We start from the raw sequence: 18,477 nt of genomic DNA on the forward strand, positions 1-18,477 counted from the left end.
AATACAACATCACGATATTAAAACGTTTGATTTTGAATTTTTCATAAAAATTTTATTTTTTTTAGAAAATTTAATTTTTTCTTGAATTCACCAAAAATCAACAACTTTTGTCAAATTTTAATAGAACGTATTTGGATTTATAAAAATAAGTCATTTAAATATTTACTAATTAGCTAATTTTGTGTTTTTTTATTTCCTTTAATGTGTGTGTTATGAGGAATACGAAAAAATCTGAAAAACTGAAACTCAATTGTCTAGATGAAAGAAAACAATAAACAGGTAACCTTATCCTCGCTGTCGAGTTATAACATGGGTGTCTTCTTATACACCAGACACACATGGTGTATTCATACACCTCATGCTCGCTGTCAGCACAGCAAACAGTAACAAATTTGTTTATCTTGGACAAATATATTTATTCAACCAAATGCTGTGATTGTAATCGTTTGTTTTGATGGCTTCTGTGATGTCACAATGTTTGGTTAATTGAATAAATGATTTTATATTTTGTTTCTTGAACCATGTCCTCATATAGAATAGAATGTGCATATACAATGTTGGGGTAATGGGCCAACTCTGGCCTAAATCCCAGGTCCCATGACATGCCTCACTGTAAGACCTCACCCATATAGAATAGAATGTGCATATACAATGTTGGGGTAATGGGCCAACTCTGGTCTAAATCCCAGGTCCCATGGCATGCCTCACTGTAGGACCTCACCCATATAGAATAGAATGTGCATATACAATGTTGGGGTAATGGGCCAACTCTGGTCTAAATACCGGGTCCCATGGCGTGCCTCACTGTAGGACCTCACCCATATAGAATAGAATGTGCATATACAATGTTGGGGTAATGGGCCAACTCTGGTCTAAATCCCAGGTCCCATGGCATGCCTCACTGTAGGACCTCACCCATATAGAATAGAATGTGCATATACAATGTTGGGTAATGGGCCAACTCTGGTCTAAATCCCAGGTCCCATGGCATGCCTCACTGTAGGACCTCACCCATATAGAATATAATGTGCATATACAATGTTGGGTAATGGGCCAACTCTGGTCTAAATCCCAGGCCCCATGGCATGCCTCACTGTAGGACCTTACCCATATAGAATAGAATGTGCATATACAATGTTGGGGTAATGGGCCAACTCTGGCCTAAATCCCAGGTCCCATGGCATACCTCACTGTAGGACCTCACCCATATAGAATAGAATGTGCATATACAATGTTGGGGTAATAGGCCAACTCTGGTCTAAATCCCAGGTTCCATAGCCTTCTGTAAGATCTCTTGGAATAGGTTAGAACCAGGATGTATTTACTGTGATATAGGCTGTACTTAATCCTTATTTTACTTCAGGAATAATCAAAAACCACCGAGGATATTCCAATGATTTGAATCAACAAGTGAGATGTCTCGTTATATTAAAAACGGTAAGAAAAAAGTGTTTAATATGTTTGGTGACGTTTTAAAATTTGGATCACTATTAGGTTTTACAAACCAGTGGTCTTTAATAGGATAAATATTTCTAAATAATAAAAGACACCAAAATGCCTGTTTAACATTTATAAAAGTAAGGGCTCGTCCGGGATTTGAACCCGGGACCTCTCGCACCCAAAGCGAGAATCATACCCCTAGACCAACGAGCCACTTGTTAAATTTGAAGTGAAAGTTATCTCAAGTATTTACACATGTACAGACATGGGCACCAAACATATAAACACAGGGGAGGCAGTAAAAGTTAGACCCACAATATTATGAAACACATTTTAACTTATTGGTTGTAATGTTTACCGATTAATGCATTGCACATATTTCATGGTTGACCTGCCACCCCAGGTTTGGTGCCTATGTAGTCAATATCATTCACATTGTGTTGTACTTGTAATGTAGAAACAGTAATTGATTACATAATAAAACTCAGTATTGTTTTGTTTTCCAATATTTCAAATTATATTCAATTAATAAATATATAAATAAATATATATATATATATTAAATATTCTTAGCATTTGTACATAGTGGAAAAATATAACTTTTGGTTTAATTACATCAGTTATATTTAATGCGATAAATGCGCTAGTTTTTATAGAAACGAGTTGTTCAATGTCTGGTAAAGTCTTACAATTTTTACAAAACTTTTCTACCGATGTGGAATATTAATTACAATTAGTAGCTCGTTTAACCTCTAAAAACGAGGAGTTTACCCCCAGTGGTAAATTTACCCTAGTTTAAGAAACGCTGCAATAAAAACCTATTAAACGGCATCTTTACATATTCTGGTCCATTATATTTGGGGTTGTTTCATGACAAGATGAAAACAGTTAAGTTGCTTGGTTAACATAGATTTTAGAAATACCAACATTTCGTCAGCCATGCGATGAAATTTATTGTTACAGCGGTTTAAACTTAACTTTATATTTATATAAACTGCATGACATTATATCTTTGTTGTTATAATACGTTCATAATAACTGATACAATATTAGTTATGAATAATAAACATTAGGTACCAATATCCCATAACAGCTGTCGTTATAATGTTTATAATCATTTTAATTAATTTGTTACCAGATAAATAACAAACAGTGTACCAGATAAATAACAAACAGTGTACCAGATAAATACCAAACAGTGTACCGGATAAATAACAAACAGTGTACCGACTTCCAACTTCTAACTGTTGCATTATGATGTCATGATGGTTTATGTTGTCATAATGACTCATGTTACATAACAATGGTTACCATACATCCTTGTATAAGGAAACTGAATGATTTACAGTTTAACATCTGAGTATATGTTTATTTATGTTAAATAAAATTAAATAAAACACAAATTGCAAAAACTTTAAATCTAAGTTACAAAGGTGTCAAAATACAACTAAATTTCTACAGAGTAACTTTGTTTCCTTGAAGATAATAATCGTTGTTCATTTTTAAAAGTAATATATTACAAATTTTATTATGAATTTTATTATGAATTTTATTTATACGTTTAAATATGCTACAACTACAGTAGTAAAGATCGCTTTTTATTTGATGGTTGTCCTTCAAATAAAAGTTCTGAGTCATACAGTGTTTTATCTATTGTTGGTTTTCATTTATTCGGCATCATCATATATGTAATATATATCCGGAAACTAAAATCAGGATTGTTTGTTTTTATTATTGTTTTAACATATTTACTAAACGTAAAAAGTTTTGTTTTAAAACTTAGGGGGACATGTAGCCCCAGGTACCCAGAACATTGCGCCTATGCTTTAATTATTAAGCAACAAACCCCATTATTAAGCAACAAACCCCATTATGAAGTAATAAACATATTGTTTTATCACAGACATCACAATAGCGATTATTTACGAGAATGGAGGCGTTGGTTGTCAATGGAAGAATTTCATGGAAGAAATGTTCACAGTGGATCTGCCTGAACAATGCAGGTGATTGGGGGGTTTGACTTCAATGTCCGGCGCTGTGGCATGGTTGGTTAGCGCGTCTGCTTATAGCCCAGAGGATACCAGGTTCAAGGCTTGTAGCTGCTACCATTGTGGGCGTATATGTTCTTGAGCAAGACACTTAACAGCAATTGCTCCAACCCAGTGGTCACTAATGGGTTGTCCAAATTGTCGGACAGACAAAAAACAATCACCCCTGAAGTTACATACGTGTTAACTTGTTAGCAGGCACGAGGTGCATGAAACAGAACAGCGTGTTATAACGACTGTCGTTGCCCCGCCATGCAAGGATAAATAAGTTACATACATTCAATATGTGGGGTCTATAAGGGTGAATAAGTTATAGGCAGTAGAGTAGATTGGTGTGGGGAGGTTTATCTTAGAGTCTACAGTTGAATTAGAATAAAGGCAAATATGCAGCATTTTACTGTTAACAGTTATGAAAATATATCAGATTTTACCCTGCTGTTAGTTGTCTATACAAACAAGCAGGTACCTCTAACATTACCCATACAACCACAGAGACCTTGGATTGGACATTATAACAGTGAGCGCCGATAGTTTGGATGATGATGATATTTCCAACATTGATTGTTGCGCGTGGAAGTTGTTCTTATTCTCATATGATATGATGAAGTGTCTTGCTGATAATGAGGTACAAACATGTTTCAATAAATTTTATTACAAGTCATAAAAAGAACTGAATGTCAATTTTAATGTTTTCCAAATTGCTTGTTTAAAAACTTTAGGGGTAATTTTAACGAGAATATTCTCGATACCAAAATGGTGTGGCAATCCTGAACAAACCATTCAAATTTAGCTGTTTATGTATTAACGAGTTCCTAGGAAGACAGAAAAGAAATCATATGTTTTAACACCCAGTTTTATAGACATAACAAAAGGGGGAAATCTAATCCCTAAATGCTGGGGTAATGAGCCATATCGGTCTTCCCAGTTCCCATAGCATGTCCCGCTGTAAAACCTCACCACAGAAATTAAAAGAATAGAACGCGCATCTCCAACGTCGGCAAAGGAGAGAGCTGATACACTCTCTCTCTTTCGCGGGTCGTTCCCGTTTACTATTGTAGTCAATGGAGTCGATGACGTTTTATGTAGTTTTTCTTCATTTTTTTCACTTGATTTAAAGTTATTCTGTAAAACAACTATTTTCTAATATACAAATATTTCCAACAAACCGTTTGTTTAAAGGTTTTTAATTAAAATTATTAAATAATTAAATTTCCTAAAAAGTGGTAAACTGTAAGCGTTAACCTACCAAATAACTAAACTGGTCTAATAAACTTGAATAGTTGGTATAGTTTTTAAAATAAACAGGTAAAACCTTCCAAAAATACTATGCGCCTATCTTTTACAATGGAGACCGAGCAAAATGGGGACGGAGTTGGCGGTCACGTGAATAGAAAAAAGAATATATCACGGTTTAGGAAAGTTGCGCGTTCTACTCTTTTTTATTTCTGTGGACCTCACCCATATAGAAATCTCCCTATTTAAGAGCATGGGCTTCCCTTGCATATGTCAAGTTATATGAAGATGACAGGTCGACCATGAGCATGAGGTTTAACAATATCTTCTATCACAGTCGAGGTTATCACAGAGCAACCTCCTCAATACAAGATCAGACCGGAACATCATTTTAATACTAGGAGATGAAAACGATCTCGAGTTTGTGGGAGAAGTGAAGCGATCATTATGCAGTGAGTTTTCTTTGTGGAACCCAGTTGTAGCACAAGTACATAGGGGTTTAACATGGGTGTGCAATCACAGTACCCATGAGTGGAAATGTTAAAACGCATAAATCCTTTATTTCCTCACAAACATGTCTTAAAATAAACAATATACAGTAGTGATAGTGCAATCATTAGTCTATTTCCCATCAAAAATTAATAATGTGACAACTAAAGCAACTTGAATGTCTATGGGCTTAAATTTTAAAAACTTGTGATTCGTATTTTTTTGAATCACATTTAGAAACTTATGGGTCACATTTTTCAAAGTTATTTATCTATGAACAAGTGGCATAGGTTGTGATCTGGTACTGCTTTATCTATAATTAGACATAGCAACCACGCTTATTTCTTCCAATTAATTCTAAACATGTTTTATCGGCAGTGAGCATGAGGTGCATGAACAAAACACCTTAATATCCATACTTGTTTTGTAAAACAGTAAAAATATTTTGTAAAAAACCTTTCAACGTTTTGTACAGGTTGTCTTTATCCGGGGTTTGAAACTTAATAATATAACTTATATAAGAGTTGTTTAATAAGTGGGTTGATGTAATAAGCCTGGTGGCAATAGTATATATTTTATAACCATTATGACATCATCCGACCATTTGATTATGACATCACCTAACCATTATGACATCACATAACCATTATGACATCACAGTATACCCTGAATTCACATTGTTCCACCTTGTACGCGCCACAAACCCCGGGAAAATATTCACAGATATTATGGAGGTTGTTTCGCCGATATGTGTCGTGTTTCATCCTAATATACTTTCATGCGAGGTAAGATGGCTTGTGTCTCAACTTATAAAGCCACATATTCACAACAACTAAATGTGTGCTATTGGGCAAGACACTTAACGACAATTGCTACAAATGTGTTGTCCAAATTGTCAGCCATACATAAAAACGAGGTCTATAAAACAGAACACCCGTGTTATAACGACTGTCATTTCCCCGCCATGTGAGGATAAATAAGTTACATACATGGTAACTTGTAAGCGGGCACGAGGTGTATAAAACAGAACACCCATGTTATAACGACTGTCTTTTTCAGGCCATGTGAGGATAAATAAGTTACATGCGCGGTAACTCGTAAGCGGGCATGAGGTGTATGAAACAGAACGCCTGTGTTATCTGTCGTTGCCCGCCATGCGAGGATAAATAAGTGCCGGCTGTTGTTTCCCCTTTCCACAAATATAAACAAGTTCCACCCACCCACAGGACCTGGACCAACACATCACCCTCATAGCAAACAAACCTTACCCCTCGTCAACCAACATAAAGTTTATGGTTGAGTTTAAAGCTGGGAACAATGTTGAGGAACACCAGGCATCGTTGTTCAACCCGTGCACCCTGCTGCTCAAGAACCCAGGTAAAGGGATCCGGGGTTCAAATCTCACTGAAGTTACTCACAAGGGATGTGCAGAGCCGCAAAGCGTGTTCTGTTTTATTTTGATTAGCGGAGCTTTGCAACTGAAATGGTGTTCAAAACCCATTGAAGTTACTCACTCCATGTGGTTTAGTTTAAAAGTTATATAAACACAGGGAAGGCAGGGATAGTTAGACTTATTGATTGTAATGTTTACTGGTTAATGCAGTGTAGAAAATTCTAGGGTTGGCCTGCCTACCCTGCCACCCCACGTTTGGCGCCTTTGGATTCATAGATTAGTTTATGAGTTGGTATAAACCCTTACCCACAGTTTGGCTGCTGTTTCAGTGTGTGGATAAGCAGACATGACTTTTGGTTGGTTTGGTCATTTATATCCTCGTGGGTGAGAATTTGAGTGACTTATCCATGGTTGCCACTCCCATGCCCACAGTCGAGTTGCTGAAGCTATTGCAGTGTGTGGATAAGCAGACATGACTTTTGGTTGGTTTGGTCATTTATATCCTAATGGGTGGGAACTTGAGTGACTTATCCATGGTTGCCACTCCCATGCCCACAGTCGAGTTGCTGAAGCTATTGCAGTGTGTGGATAAGCAGACATGACTTTTGGTTGGTTTGGTCATTTATATTCTCGTGGGTGGGAACTTGGGTGACTTATACATGGTTGCCACTCCCATGCCCACAGTCGAGTTGCTGAAGCTATTATAGTGTGTGGATAAGCAGACATGACTTTAACTTAAAACTCCAACACTATTTATAATACTTCATGTTAACACTCTAAGAGTTGCATACAAGAGTTTACCACATTATAACATCCAGGTTGCATCCCCGGAATGATGGACGTCACATTATACACCGTGGACAACGATAATGACACAACAAAGACCAAGGTATCCTCATATTGTTTGAAAGTAACTGATTAAATAACTTTAATTTCCTCCAATTGTTTGTTTTGTTTTCTTAAAAGTGGGTGTATGTGTCCTTGTATAAGACACTTAACGGCAAATCGTGATGATGTATGGTTGTTTAGTGTATTATAAATGTAGAAGAGTCTTCTGGCATTTTTTTGTTGGTTATCTTAAACGACCAATGTTTTAGTGTCATACAGCGAGACATTATCAGGGTTTGCTGTTAAGTGTCATACCCAAGGACACACATGCCCACATTTAAGATTACAAACAACGACAATTGTAAGAAGATCTTTTACGCGCTTATAATATACCTGCCAAACAACTGCTGTTAAGTGTCTTGCCCATATGCCCACAATGGTAGCAGCATTGAGCCTTGAACCCATTACCTCTACAGGCAGACATGCTAACCACTACGTCACGGCAAAACAAATAAAATTTTACTCCATATTTGTTAAGTGTACCATAACATTCACCCAAATATTTTTTCTTAGGTTTAATTTTTGTTGTCTTTTTTTCCTCACTTTTTTTACCTTTCTCCTTTTTTACAGATAGGAGAGAACATGAATGTCTGGTTCCAGTCAGACTTGGATAAAATCCATTCAGCTTTGGAGAGAAATTCCAACCCGTTTGCTTTCCTTTGCCAAGCCTTGAATATTAATGTTAACAACAATAAGGAGGCTTCAGATGCTGTTGATAAGTAAGTTGGTGGTGTATATATATATACATGTATATACATGTGTATGTGTAGTTTGTGTTGTATAGTAGGGTGGGGGAAAATGGGACTTGATTGCGGTAAAATGGGACGTGTATATAAATAGTAGGGTGGAATAAAACGATTTATGTATATGTGTGTATGTATAATTGTATGTTGGGGTAATCGGGGATGGGACATGTGCCACACATATATTAGGGTAATTTGGGACAGGTATATATATAGTAAGGTGGGGTAAGATGGCACTATATAGTACTTTACATTCTGTTAATATTGTAGTAGGCTGTGGTTTTTGTTTTCATTCTATTTTATCGTCCCATTCGGTAAAACAAAGAATGTTTACATAATTATAAAACCGTATCCTCAGACTTTAAAATGGCATTGTTAATTGTTTAAAACATGATAATGAAAAAACGTGATAATGAAATAAAGTGTTAACAAAACAATAACCTCAAATTAAATCAAAGTTATTTCAATACACAGTTGTCAAAACAATATTTCCAAAGTTATATAAAACACAGTAATGTTGGACTTTACAACGAACCATGCTTCAGCTTTTTTTTCATTAATTAATTTGTCATAATAACTAGCAGTGTTTCCAGATCAAAACCTATGTTTTCAAAAATATAAAATCTCAGTGTTACCAAAAAAAACTTAGTGTCAATTAAAAATATAAATATTTTAATAAAAATTCCCCTTATTTTAAATAGGAAGTGATAAATTGATTTTGCATCTGGCAACACTGTACATATTCCATAAATACCTCAGGCTTCCAAACAGAAACTAACTTCTGTGTAGGCTATAACAATAACCAACTCTCCAGTGATGCCAGTTTAAAACTTCCATATGCATTGGTATCCTATGCAACCCACACCTGGCAACACTGTGTGTTGATTAATAGCAGTGTGGGTGTTCCTTCCTTTTTCTATTCAACACGCTAACAATAGTTTAGCTGGGTATGAGGAAGACAAAAGGAAACCCCCACGCTACCTATGCCTATATAACCAGCATCTACTTCCTGGTTCTTTATTTATCATTCTATGATATGCATGTATGTTTATGCTGGTTTAGTGGTGTGATAAGCTTCATAAATGCAGTTATTTCTGTTTCTAGCAGTTTCTATAAGTTTTAGACGGTTTTAGATGTTTAATTTTGTCTATTATCAGTGTGAAAGAGGTTACTATCCACCAAGTTACAGTCAGTTACTGTCTGGATACTAAACTCATGATCAGCAGATGTTTCGGACAGTAACTTGGTGGATAGTAACCTCTTTTACACTGATGATGGACCAAGTTACTGTCTGGATACTAAACTCATGATCAGCAGATGTTTCGGACAGTAACTTGGTGGATAGTAACCTCTTTTACACTGATGATGGACCGAGTTACTGTCCGAAACATCTGCTGATCATGAGTTTAGTATCCAGACAGTAACTTGGTCCACCATCAGTGTAAAAGAGGTTACTATCCACCAAGTTCTAATACATTATAAAGCATATACCTCATATTAACGATGTTAATATTGCACAGAGTTCTAACTGAATCGTTTCGTAAAAATATTCCTGTATCGAAACTTTCCCAAGTTTTTGGAAACGATCAACCGGTCAACCATGAAGGTATGTTCAATCATGCATGCATTGCCTTCTTCTTATTAACTCTCTCTTTTAACCTTTTTCTGAACTCTCTTTGTGGACAATTAATGAAATAATTGTGATAATTTTAGCAGTGTGGGCTTGGAAATGTTAGTAGCATAGACTTAAGTTCAGGGTGATATGTTACTTCACTTTTTAAAACAGAAGTGAAATCATTTGTTCTAGCACCCCAGTTTTACCGCTAGCCAGCTAAGGTACTTGTCCAGGACCTGTGATTTGGCCAGTTACCCCAACACCCAGAGTGCTTATTTAAGCTTTTCAAAGAAAAGGAGTGTCTCTGTCCTGGACTATGCCCACAATGGTAGCAGCATTAAGCTTTGAACCCGTAACCACTGGGCTAGAGGCAACTAACCAGTAAAACAACATAACAAAATAGTAGCAGTATCAAGCTTTGAACCCCATAACCTCAAACTAAAGATATGGTAGCACAATATCCTCACACAGCACCTCTAAGATAAGCTTAATGCTTCTACCATAACCATAACATTATCCTAACAATACCATACACTTCACCAGGCAACCGTCGTGAACAATATCCCACGCTGCTCCACTTTGCATCAGCATACGGGCTACATGGCCTCACCGCCCTTCTACTGCGTTGTCCGGGATCCGTTCAAGCGTTCGGCACGTGTAACTGCGATGGTGACTACCCAACCAACTTAGCGGAGAAGGCAGGTTACTGGGACTTGAAGGATTACATGATATCTTATATGGTGGGTGGTTTGTTTGTTTGGCTCTTGTTTATTCTCACATGGCGGGGCAACGTAGTCATTGTAACACAAGTGTTCTGTTTCATACACCTCATGCCCGCTTACAAGTTACTACGTATGTAATTTATTTATCCTCGCATGGCGGGGAAGATTAATTTATAAATAATTATAAAAAACAAACATTTTGGAAGGAAGAGAATTTGTTTGTAAAATAAAAAGTTTGTTGAGTCAAAAACGTAGTTGTAACATCTAGATATTTGTTTTAGGGGAGTTTAGTTATTTCTAAATATATAGTAGGGTTGGGGAAGATGGTACACCTTTGCATTCTGTTTCTTGTCCCATGTAGTAAACAGAAGAAAATTCAAAAATGATTAAACCGTATCCTCACAATAGACCGTTGTTAATTGTTTCAAACACGATCAGGATATTTAGATATTATGTGCTAAAGGCCTCATCTTAACCCACAACACTATACTAATATCCGACAACCTTCTAAAAGGTGGTTTAGTTATGTATTAGAATGATAAATACAGCGAGTACTATTACACTCCGTGGTACTCGTGTATGTACCAGGTGTGCGATGGTGCAAACTATGTTTATCAATATCAACATACAATGGCTGGTTTAGTGTTTGTAATGTATTAACATTATGGTAACAGACATAGGCAGTTTTGTCTTGCGGAGATGCTTTGATGTTTATGTATTATTAAGTTTAATATTTTGTGCTTTTCTACTCCTGGTTAGGGTTTTGTACGTTTGGATTAAGCTTCTCAACCACTCGGTTAACATTTGGTTTAGTTTAGTTGCCTACTACAATGGTTGATTCTGTGAGTCTCTCCAGTGCAAAGCATAACATGTAGCTTTGCCAAAGCTTCATAACCACCTACACAACTTAATGCCATACTAAATATGTGTGTTGTATGTGCATTACAATGTTCAGTGTAGTGCTATAACCACTCAACAGTAAAGGTGGCTGTACACAGTATCCGGAAATTCGTCCATTTTGTCTGTTTTGTCCGGGTTTCGCACGCCGGATACTGTGTACAGCCACCTTAAGAATATGAGGTAAATATACCACTTAACAGTGAGCATGAGGTGTACAACTCGACAATGAGCATGAGGTGTATGACTCGACAGTGAGCATGAGGTGTATAACTCGACAGTGAGCATGAGGTACACAACCATATTTACGACCACCTTGTGTGAGTACCATCACGCGCCATGCCACCCCTTATATGGGCATGGCACATGATAGTACGATACACTGGGTTGGTAGTTTCAACTTTATTTAACAACTGTATAGTTGGTGACTTGTGAGTATATATAAGTTTCATCCGTGGTAACTTGTAGGCTGGCATGAGGTGTATGAAACAGAACACCCATGTTATAACGACTGTCGTTGTCCCGTCATGCGGAGATAAATAAGTTACATATGTGGTAACTCGTAAGCGGGCACGAGGTGTATGAAACAGAACACCCGTGTTATAACAACTGGCGTTGCCCCGCCATGCGAGGATAAATAAGTTACATATGTGGTAACTCGTAAGCGGGCACAAGGTGCATGAAACAGAACACCCGTGTTATAATGACTGTGGTTGCCCCGCTATGCGAGGATAAATAAGTTACATACGTGGTAACTGGTAAGCGGGCGCGAGGTGTGAACAGAACATCCATTATAATGACTATCATTGCCCTGTCACGCGAGGATAAAGTAAGTTAAATTCATTTATTCAGCTCTATAAGTTACATACCAACTAATCCTCAGGAAGTATCAGCTATGGTGGATTATGAGATGGGGGATCGGGGAAGAACCTCGGAGATGATGTCACAGATGGTTACCGGGCAATATCTATCGTTACCGAGGGTGGAAACCAAAGAGGAATCGTAAGTTAGGGGTTTATGTATGGGTGGGTTGAAGTGGGGGTTAACCCATTACCCCAACATTGTATATGCACATTCTATTCTATATGGGTGAGGTCCTCCAATGAAGCGCGCCATGAGACCTGGGATTTAAGCCAAAGTTGGCTCAATAACCCAACACCCAGGGTGCTACAATTCATTAATTACCACTGGGTTGGAGCAATGTCTGTTAAGTGTCTTGTCCAACGACACATACGCTCATATTGGTGGCAGCATCGAGCTTTGAACTCAGCATCCATTAGACCCTTACTTACTCATTATTTTACACCAACCAAACTAACCCTCCAAACTGTAATGTCGACAAGTGTCTTGCCCAAAAATAAATTTTATCAGTACCGAGCCTTGAACCTGGTATCTCTCAGTTACCACTTTATTTTATTTTCTTCAACAACTAAACTTAAACCCCCCCCTCTCCAGCCCGTACGAGCGCACTTTAAACCCTCCCCCAGGGTATGTACCGATGAAGTCATTATTCCAACCCACGGAACCAGTAGACTACGACCAACCGTTCATAATCCCGATACCGATTATTGAAGATTCTCCAACTTACGACTCAATGCTCAAACAAATGCTCGAATGTGAGTTGCCGCCCTGGTTTTGTGTGGATTTATTTTTGATAATTTGTAAAAAAAGCACTTGTGAAAAAAAGGCTTTAATTTAATTTGTAGTAATAACCTAAATAACCTCCAAAAAATATAAATAATCCCCAAAAACAACCATTGTATTTCCCACATTTTAGTTGTAATTGGATACAGTTTAATAGGATTCCACTAGATTTGGTTTTCTTTTATTTTTTAAAAGTATATTTACTCATTATTTATCCTTATCCTCGTAATTCTTTTTTTATTCCCAGCGCACGAATGCGAGGAGGATATTTACATGTCTATAATGACGCAACCGCCTTGTAAGTTATAACTGTTTGTTTCTGTTATTGTGTGCACGCCTTTTTGTTGTTTTTGTTTGTTTGATTTTACTTTTGTATGTTTGTATTCTATATTGTTTTTTTCTTATTTTTTTGTATTTTTTTATTTTATTTTGTGTTTTTCTTCTTGTATGTTTACTGTTTTATTTGTTTGTTCTTGTCGTGTTCTTTCCGTTTGTGTGTTTGTTTTTTTTCCTTTTTTTATTGTCCATTGTTGTTTTCACTGCATGTTTATAACACAGCGGGAAATTAAAACAAACATAGAAAGTTTGTATTATGTCGTTTAACAATTAATTTGCATTGTGTTTTACCCATTGTTTCATCATATATTATGATGTCATAATGCTGATTATTGTTGTCATAGTGTCAGAAGCTCCCATTGTTCCTCCTCGAGATACGAGGAGGTCTATGGAAGAGGAGGAGAGAGTGGGAGCAGGAGGAGCGGGAGCATTAGTAGGAGGAGGAGCAGGAGGAGTGGGAGCAGGAGGAGCGGGAGCATTAGTAGGAGGAGTGGGAGCAGGAGCAGGAGGAGCAGAAAGAGTTACATACGGGACTTGTAAGTTGAATTTATATCAATTATATTTGCTTTGGCATTATGTTGGCTGACATGTCACCCTAACTTTTAAACAAGGGTGACTTCATATACTTTTGCACTTTAATAGATTTAACTTAATATCTCCTTAACTGTGCTGATAGGTGTATTATAATATTATATGCTGATCATATGTTAGACACAGTGGTTAACGTGCCTGTCTGTGGCATAGAGGATACCGGTTCAAGGCTCGGGGCTGCTACCAATGTGGGCATATGTGTCGTTGAACAAGACACTAAATGGCAAACCCTGATGATATCTCATTGTATGGCGGATGAAACGTCGGTTCTTTAAGATCACACACTAACAATTGTCAGAGGATTTCTTTCACATTTATAATAATCCCAAACAGAGAGACATCATCACGGTTTGCCGTTACGTGTCTTGCCCAAGAACAAGAACACATTCGCCTGCATTTAAGATTACAGAACAAACAATTGCTAAAACTTTTTCGCACTTATTATATATTTTGTTTCTATGAAAACAGTGTCGATTCCGAAAATTCATTCATTATTAAGCCCGGCACAACAAGAACTTATCCAACTTCAACAAAAAGTGAAAAATAATGAACTTACAACGAACCAAGTATGTAATGCCGGTTGTGGATAAAGCATGGCATGTTTCAACAGTTTTGTGTATAGTAGGGTGGGGAAGATGGGACACCTTTAGCACATAATATCCAAATATCCTGATCGTGTTTTAAACAATTAACAACGGGATATACGGGAGTCATGAGGGTACGGTTTTATAATTCATTAAATGTTCTTTGTTTACTGCCAAATGGAACAAGAAAATAGAGTGAAAGGTGTCCCATATTCCCCACTCTGTTATAAAAGGAGTTACAACTAAAAGAATCACTACACGAAAACTAAACAGTTAAAATGTGAAAACGTCAGTCCTCTAACATTACGAACATAAATTACCACAAGATTTCTTTCACACCAGTGATACAATACACCCATATGTGTTTTAAAACAAGGTGCTTAACCTGCAGTTAAAAGACATGGCATATTTTAACAGTTTGGTGAAAAAATGTTTGTCGAAAAGTGAACAATTGTAAATGGATCTCTTTTCAAACATATATAAACCACAACAATAATAATGCTATATTTACTGTACAACAACAACAAAAGTAGCGACAACAACGATATCCATCCAGGCGGTATTGAGGTTTAAGGAGTGGGAACGCAAACACAAGGAACAAGCCGCATCGTTCCAGTTTCAACAAGAATGTTTACAACGCGTTCGATTAAGTTTGATTAAAAGTAGGGAAGAGAAACGAAGCAAAGGTGAGTGACCTCGTGCTCGCTGTTGAGTTTGATATTTAATAACTGTTTTGTCTTTGAATGTTTAACCATCTTTTTTGTTTTGTGTTTTTTTTTTTTAAATTAAACGAAAAATTGTTTCTTAATCCAAAATTAGTGTTTTTGAGAAAGACACTTTTCTGCAATTGCTCCAACTCAGTGGTACTAACAGATTGTTCAAATTGTCAGCCATATTTAAAAAACCATCACCCACAAATTTACATATGTGGTAACCCGTAAGCGGGCACGAGGTGTATGAAACAGAACACCCGTGTTATAACGACTGTCGTTGCCCCGCCATACGAGGATAAACAAGTTACATACATTCTAACCACAGGTGTAAGCGATGTTGTTGAAATATCGGGTCCCATAGTGGCCGGGTCGTCAACTTATGATCTTGTGTTGCGGAAAACTAACGATGGAGATCCAAGTGAAGTTATCTATGGGAGTACTACGGTGGGTTTTAATTGTGCAACACTGCATATTTTAATTGTGCAACACTGCATATTTGAATTGTGCAACACTGAATATTTTAATTGTGCAACACTGCATATTTTAATTGTGCAACACTGCATATTTTAATTGTGCAACACTGCATATTTGAATTGTGCAACACTGAATATTTTAATTGTGCAACACTGCATATTTTAATTGTGCAACACTGCATATTTTAATTGTGCAACACTGCATATTTTAATTGTGCAACACTGAATATTTTAATTGTGCAACACTGCATATTTTAATTGTGCAACACTGCATATTTTAATTGTGCAACACTGCATATTTTAATTGTGCAACACTGAATATTTTAATTGTGCAACACTGCATATTTTAATTGTGCAACACTGCATATTTGAATTGTGCAACACTGAATATTTTAATTGTGCAACACTGCATATTTTAATTGTGCAACACTGCATATTTTAATTGTGCAACACTGCATATTTGAATTGTGCAACACTGAATATTTTAATTGTGCAACACTGCATATTTTAATTGTGCAACACTGCATATTTTAATTGTGCAACACTGCATATTTGAATTGTGCAACACTGAATATTTTAATTGTGCAACACTGCATATTTTAATTGTGCAACACTGCATATTTTAATTGTGCAACACTGCATATTTTAATTGTGCAACACTGCATATTTTAATTGTGCAACACTGCATATTTTAATTGTGCAACACTGCATATTTGAATTGTGCAACACTGAATATTTTAATTGTGCAACACTGCATATTTTAATTGTGCAACACTGCATATTTGAATTGTGCAACACTGAATATTTTAATTGTGCAACACTGCATATTTTAATTGTGCAACACTGCATATTTTAATTGTGCAACACTGCATATTTGAATTGTGCAACACTGAATATTTTAATTGTGCAACACTGCATATTTTAATTGTGCAACACTGCATATTTTAATTGTGCAACACTGCATATTTGAATTGTGCAACACTGAATATTTTAATTGTGCAACACTGCATATTTTAATTGTGCAACACTGTTTTTAGGTAAAGAAAGAAACCAAGGAAAAACCTCCAGGTCAGTGTTGCCAGTCAATTATTTATAGTGTTGCCAGATATTAAATTTTTATTTCTTTTTTTATTAAAGTTACTAGCTGTTTGAGACGCATTTTTTCTGGCTGCTTCAATTTCTATTTGTGTTTAATATTATGAAGTAAATCTGTATGCTGCAGTGTATAGCGTTAAGTTAACTTAATGTTCAAACACAGAACCTGCACCTCGTGTCATTCGACCGACAACCAACTTTGGTTCCTCCCATATTGAAAGTTTCAACTCAATGGTGAGTGCATGCTCACTGTCAAGTTATAACATGGGTGTCTTCTTATACACCAGACACACATGGCGTATTCATACACCTTATGCTCACTGTCAAGTTATAACATGGGTGTCTTCTTATACACCAGACACACATGGTGTATTCATACACCTCATGCTCACTGTCGGGTTATAACATGGGTGTATTCTTATACACCAGACACACATGGTGTATTTATACACCTCATGCTCACTGTTGAGTTGTAACATGGTTTTGTTATGACATCACAGGCAAATGGCTTCCAGCAAAACTCTGAGAAATCATCGAACCATCACATCTACTCACGTGACCCAACGTACAGTGCGCAAAGGTTAGTGAACGTTAATACGTATGTTGTATGAACAAGTATATTTGGAATTGATTACTTATTTATCCTCGCATGTCGGGGCAACGACAGTCGTTATAACACGGATGTTCTGTTTCCATTAATGTTTACCATCATCTCCATTTATTACTCCCCGTTTACATCAACAATATATTATTTCTATAGATCATCATCAGCTGCCCGTCCCCCACCCATCCCCCCACGTGACATCGCTACTGCCGTGTCCCACCTCATGGTTGATGGAGACGCTCCTTCGGTGCCGCCACGTCTCCGCTAGACGGCGCCCAAGAGCCACGAGACGTCACAATGGCGCAACTATTCGTTTGTTACGTAACCTATAATTTTGTGCAATAAGTGTGATGTCATAATCGATTTGTGTCACGTTTCTGTATTACTAACGTCATCCTTTTATGACGTCAATATTTCGTGATGTCATTCTTTCGTGACGTCAGCCACCCATGCTTCCTATTTGCTCTGTATTTACCCAAGCCATTACGTCATGTTGTCATCACAATGACGTAATGGTTACGTCACGTGTAACATACTACCACGCAACCCATACTAACCAGACCTACTGTGCTTTTATACAACTTTGGATGTTTTCTCTAACTGTGCCTTCAAACTAACTATGGTTGAAAGTGAAGATTATAAATCTGAACTTCGTGCCCATTATTTTTCCGCCGCTGCACTTTTTGTAAATGGGAACACTGTAGTCAGTCTGTAGAAAATAAATGTTCCACGATTCTATTTGGTGTCTTTTTTGCCTCGGTGTAAAAAGAACAAACAAAGAAATATCTACACCCAGCGTTGTTCAGCGTAAACGTTTCGTCATTTAATATTCCACAGTATATTCCAAACACAGTAGGGACACCCAGTGTCGTATTAAACAAACATCCTGTTCAATGTTTTAATCAATTCTTCTTCATTGTTTAAATATCGATCCCAAGGTTTTAGACGAACGCCCAGTCAATATATCGC

At 36.9% G+C, this 18,477-nt stretch overlaps 1 protein-coding gene and 1 non-coding gene across 3 annotated transcripts; one reads left to right on the forward strand and one right to left on the reverse strand.

The window, feature by feature from the left end:
• The first annotated feature begins 141 nt into the window (after positions 1 to 141).
• LOC149725588 (phosphoinositide 3-kinase adapter protein 1-like) lies at positions 142 to 18,246 on the forward strand. Of its 2 annotated transcripts, XM_089891282.1 has the most exons (23): positions 142 to 279; positions 1,364 to 1,437; positions 3,344 to 3,443; positions 3,981 to 4,113; positions 5,059 to 5,173; positions 5,871 to 5,995; positions 6,437 to 6,587; positions 7,422 to 7,492; positions 8,062 to 8,210; positions 9,755 to 9,840; positions 10,393 to 10,589; positions 12,352 to 12,470; positions 12,924 to 13,084; positions 13,360 to 13,410; positions 13,793 to 13,852; positions 13,901 to 13,984; positions 14,508 to 14,605; positions 15,180 to 15,309; positions 15,662 to 15,780; positions 16,847 to 16,877; positions 17,068 to 17,138; positions 17,405 to 17,484; positions 17,665 to 18,246. In XM_089891282.1, the coding sequence occupies exons 2-23, from the start codon at positions 1,416 to 1,418 to the stop codon at positions 17,774 to 17,776; spliced, it is 2,265 nt and encodes a 754-aa protein (XP_089747408.1). In that variant the 5' UTR covers positions 142 to 279; positions 1,364 to 1,415; the 3' UTR covers positions 17,777 to 18,246. The 2 variants fall into 2 exon arrangements, with proteins under 2 accessions (XP_089747408.1, XP_089747407.1); XM_089891281.1 differs by having other exon boundaries at positions 13,793 to 13,984.
• On the reverse strand, positions 1,582 to 1,653 carry Trnap-ugg (transfer RNA proline (anticodon UGG)). The gene has a single exon. It is a non-coding gene; the product is annotated as a tRNA-Pro (tRNA).
• Positions 18,247 to 18,477: the final 231 nt, after the last annotated feature.

This window comes from Ciona robusta, chromosome 13 (assembly GCF_009617815.1).
Source record: "Ciona robusta chromosome 13, ASM961781v2".
NCBI classification, from domain to species: Eukaryota; Metazoa; Chordata; class Ascidiacea; order Phlebobranchia; family Cionidae; genus Ciona; species Ciona robusta.

Coding starts and splice junctions, on each gene's coding strand:
- LOC149725588 (XM_089891281.1), top strand. CDS start 1,416: ATGTCTCGTTATATTAAAAACG. Junction 12,471..12,923: donor GTGGAAACCAAAGAGGAATC/GTAAGTTAGGGG, acceptor CCCCCTCTCCAG/CCCGTACGAGCGCACTTTAA. Junction 17,139..17,404: donor TTGAAAGTTTCAACTCAATG/GTGAGTGCATGC, acceptor ATGACATCACAG/GCAAATGGCTTCCAGCAAAA.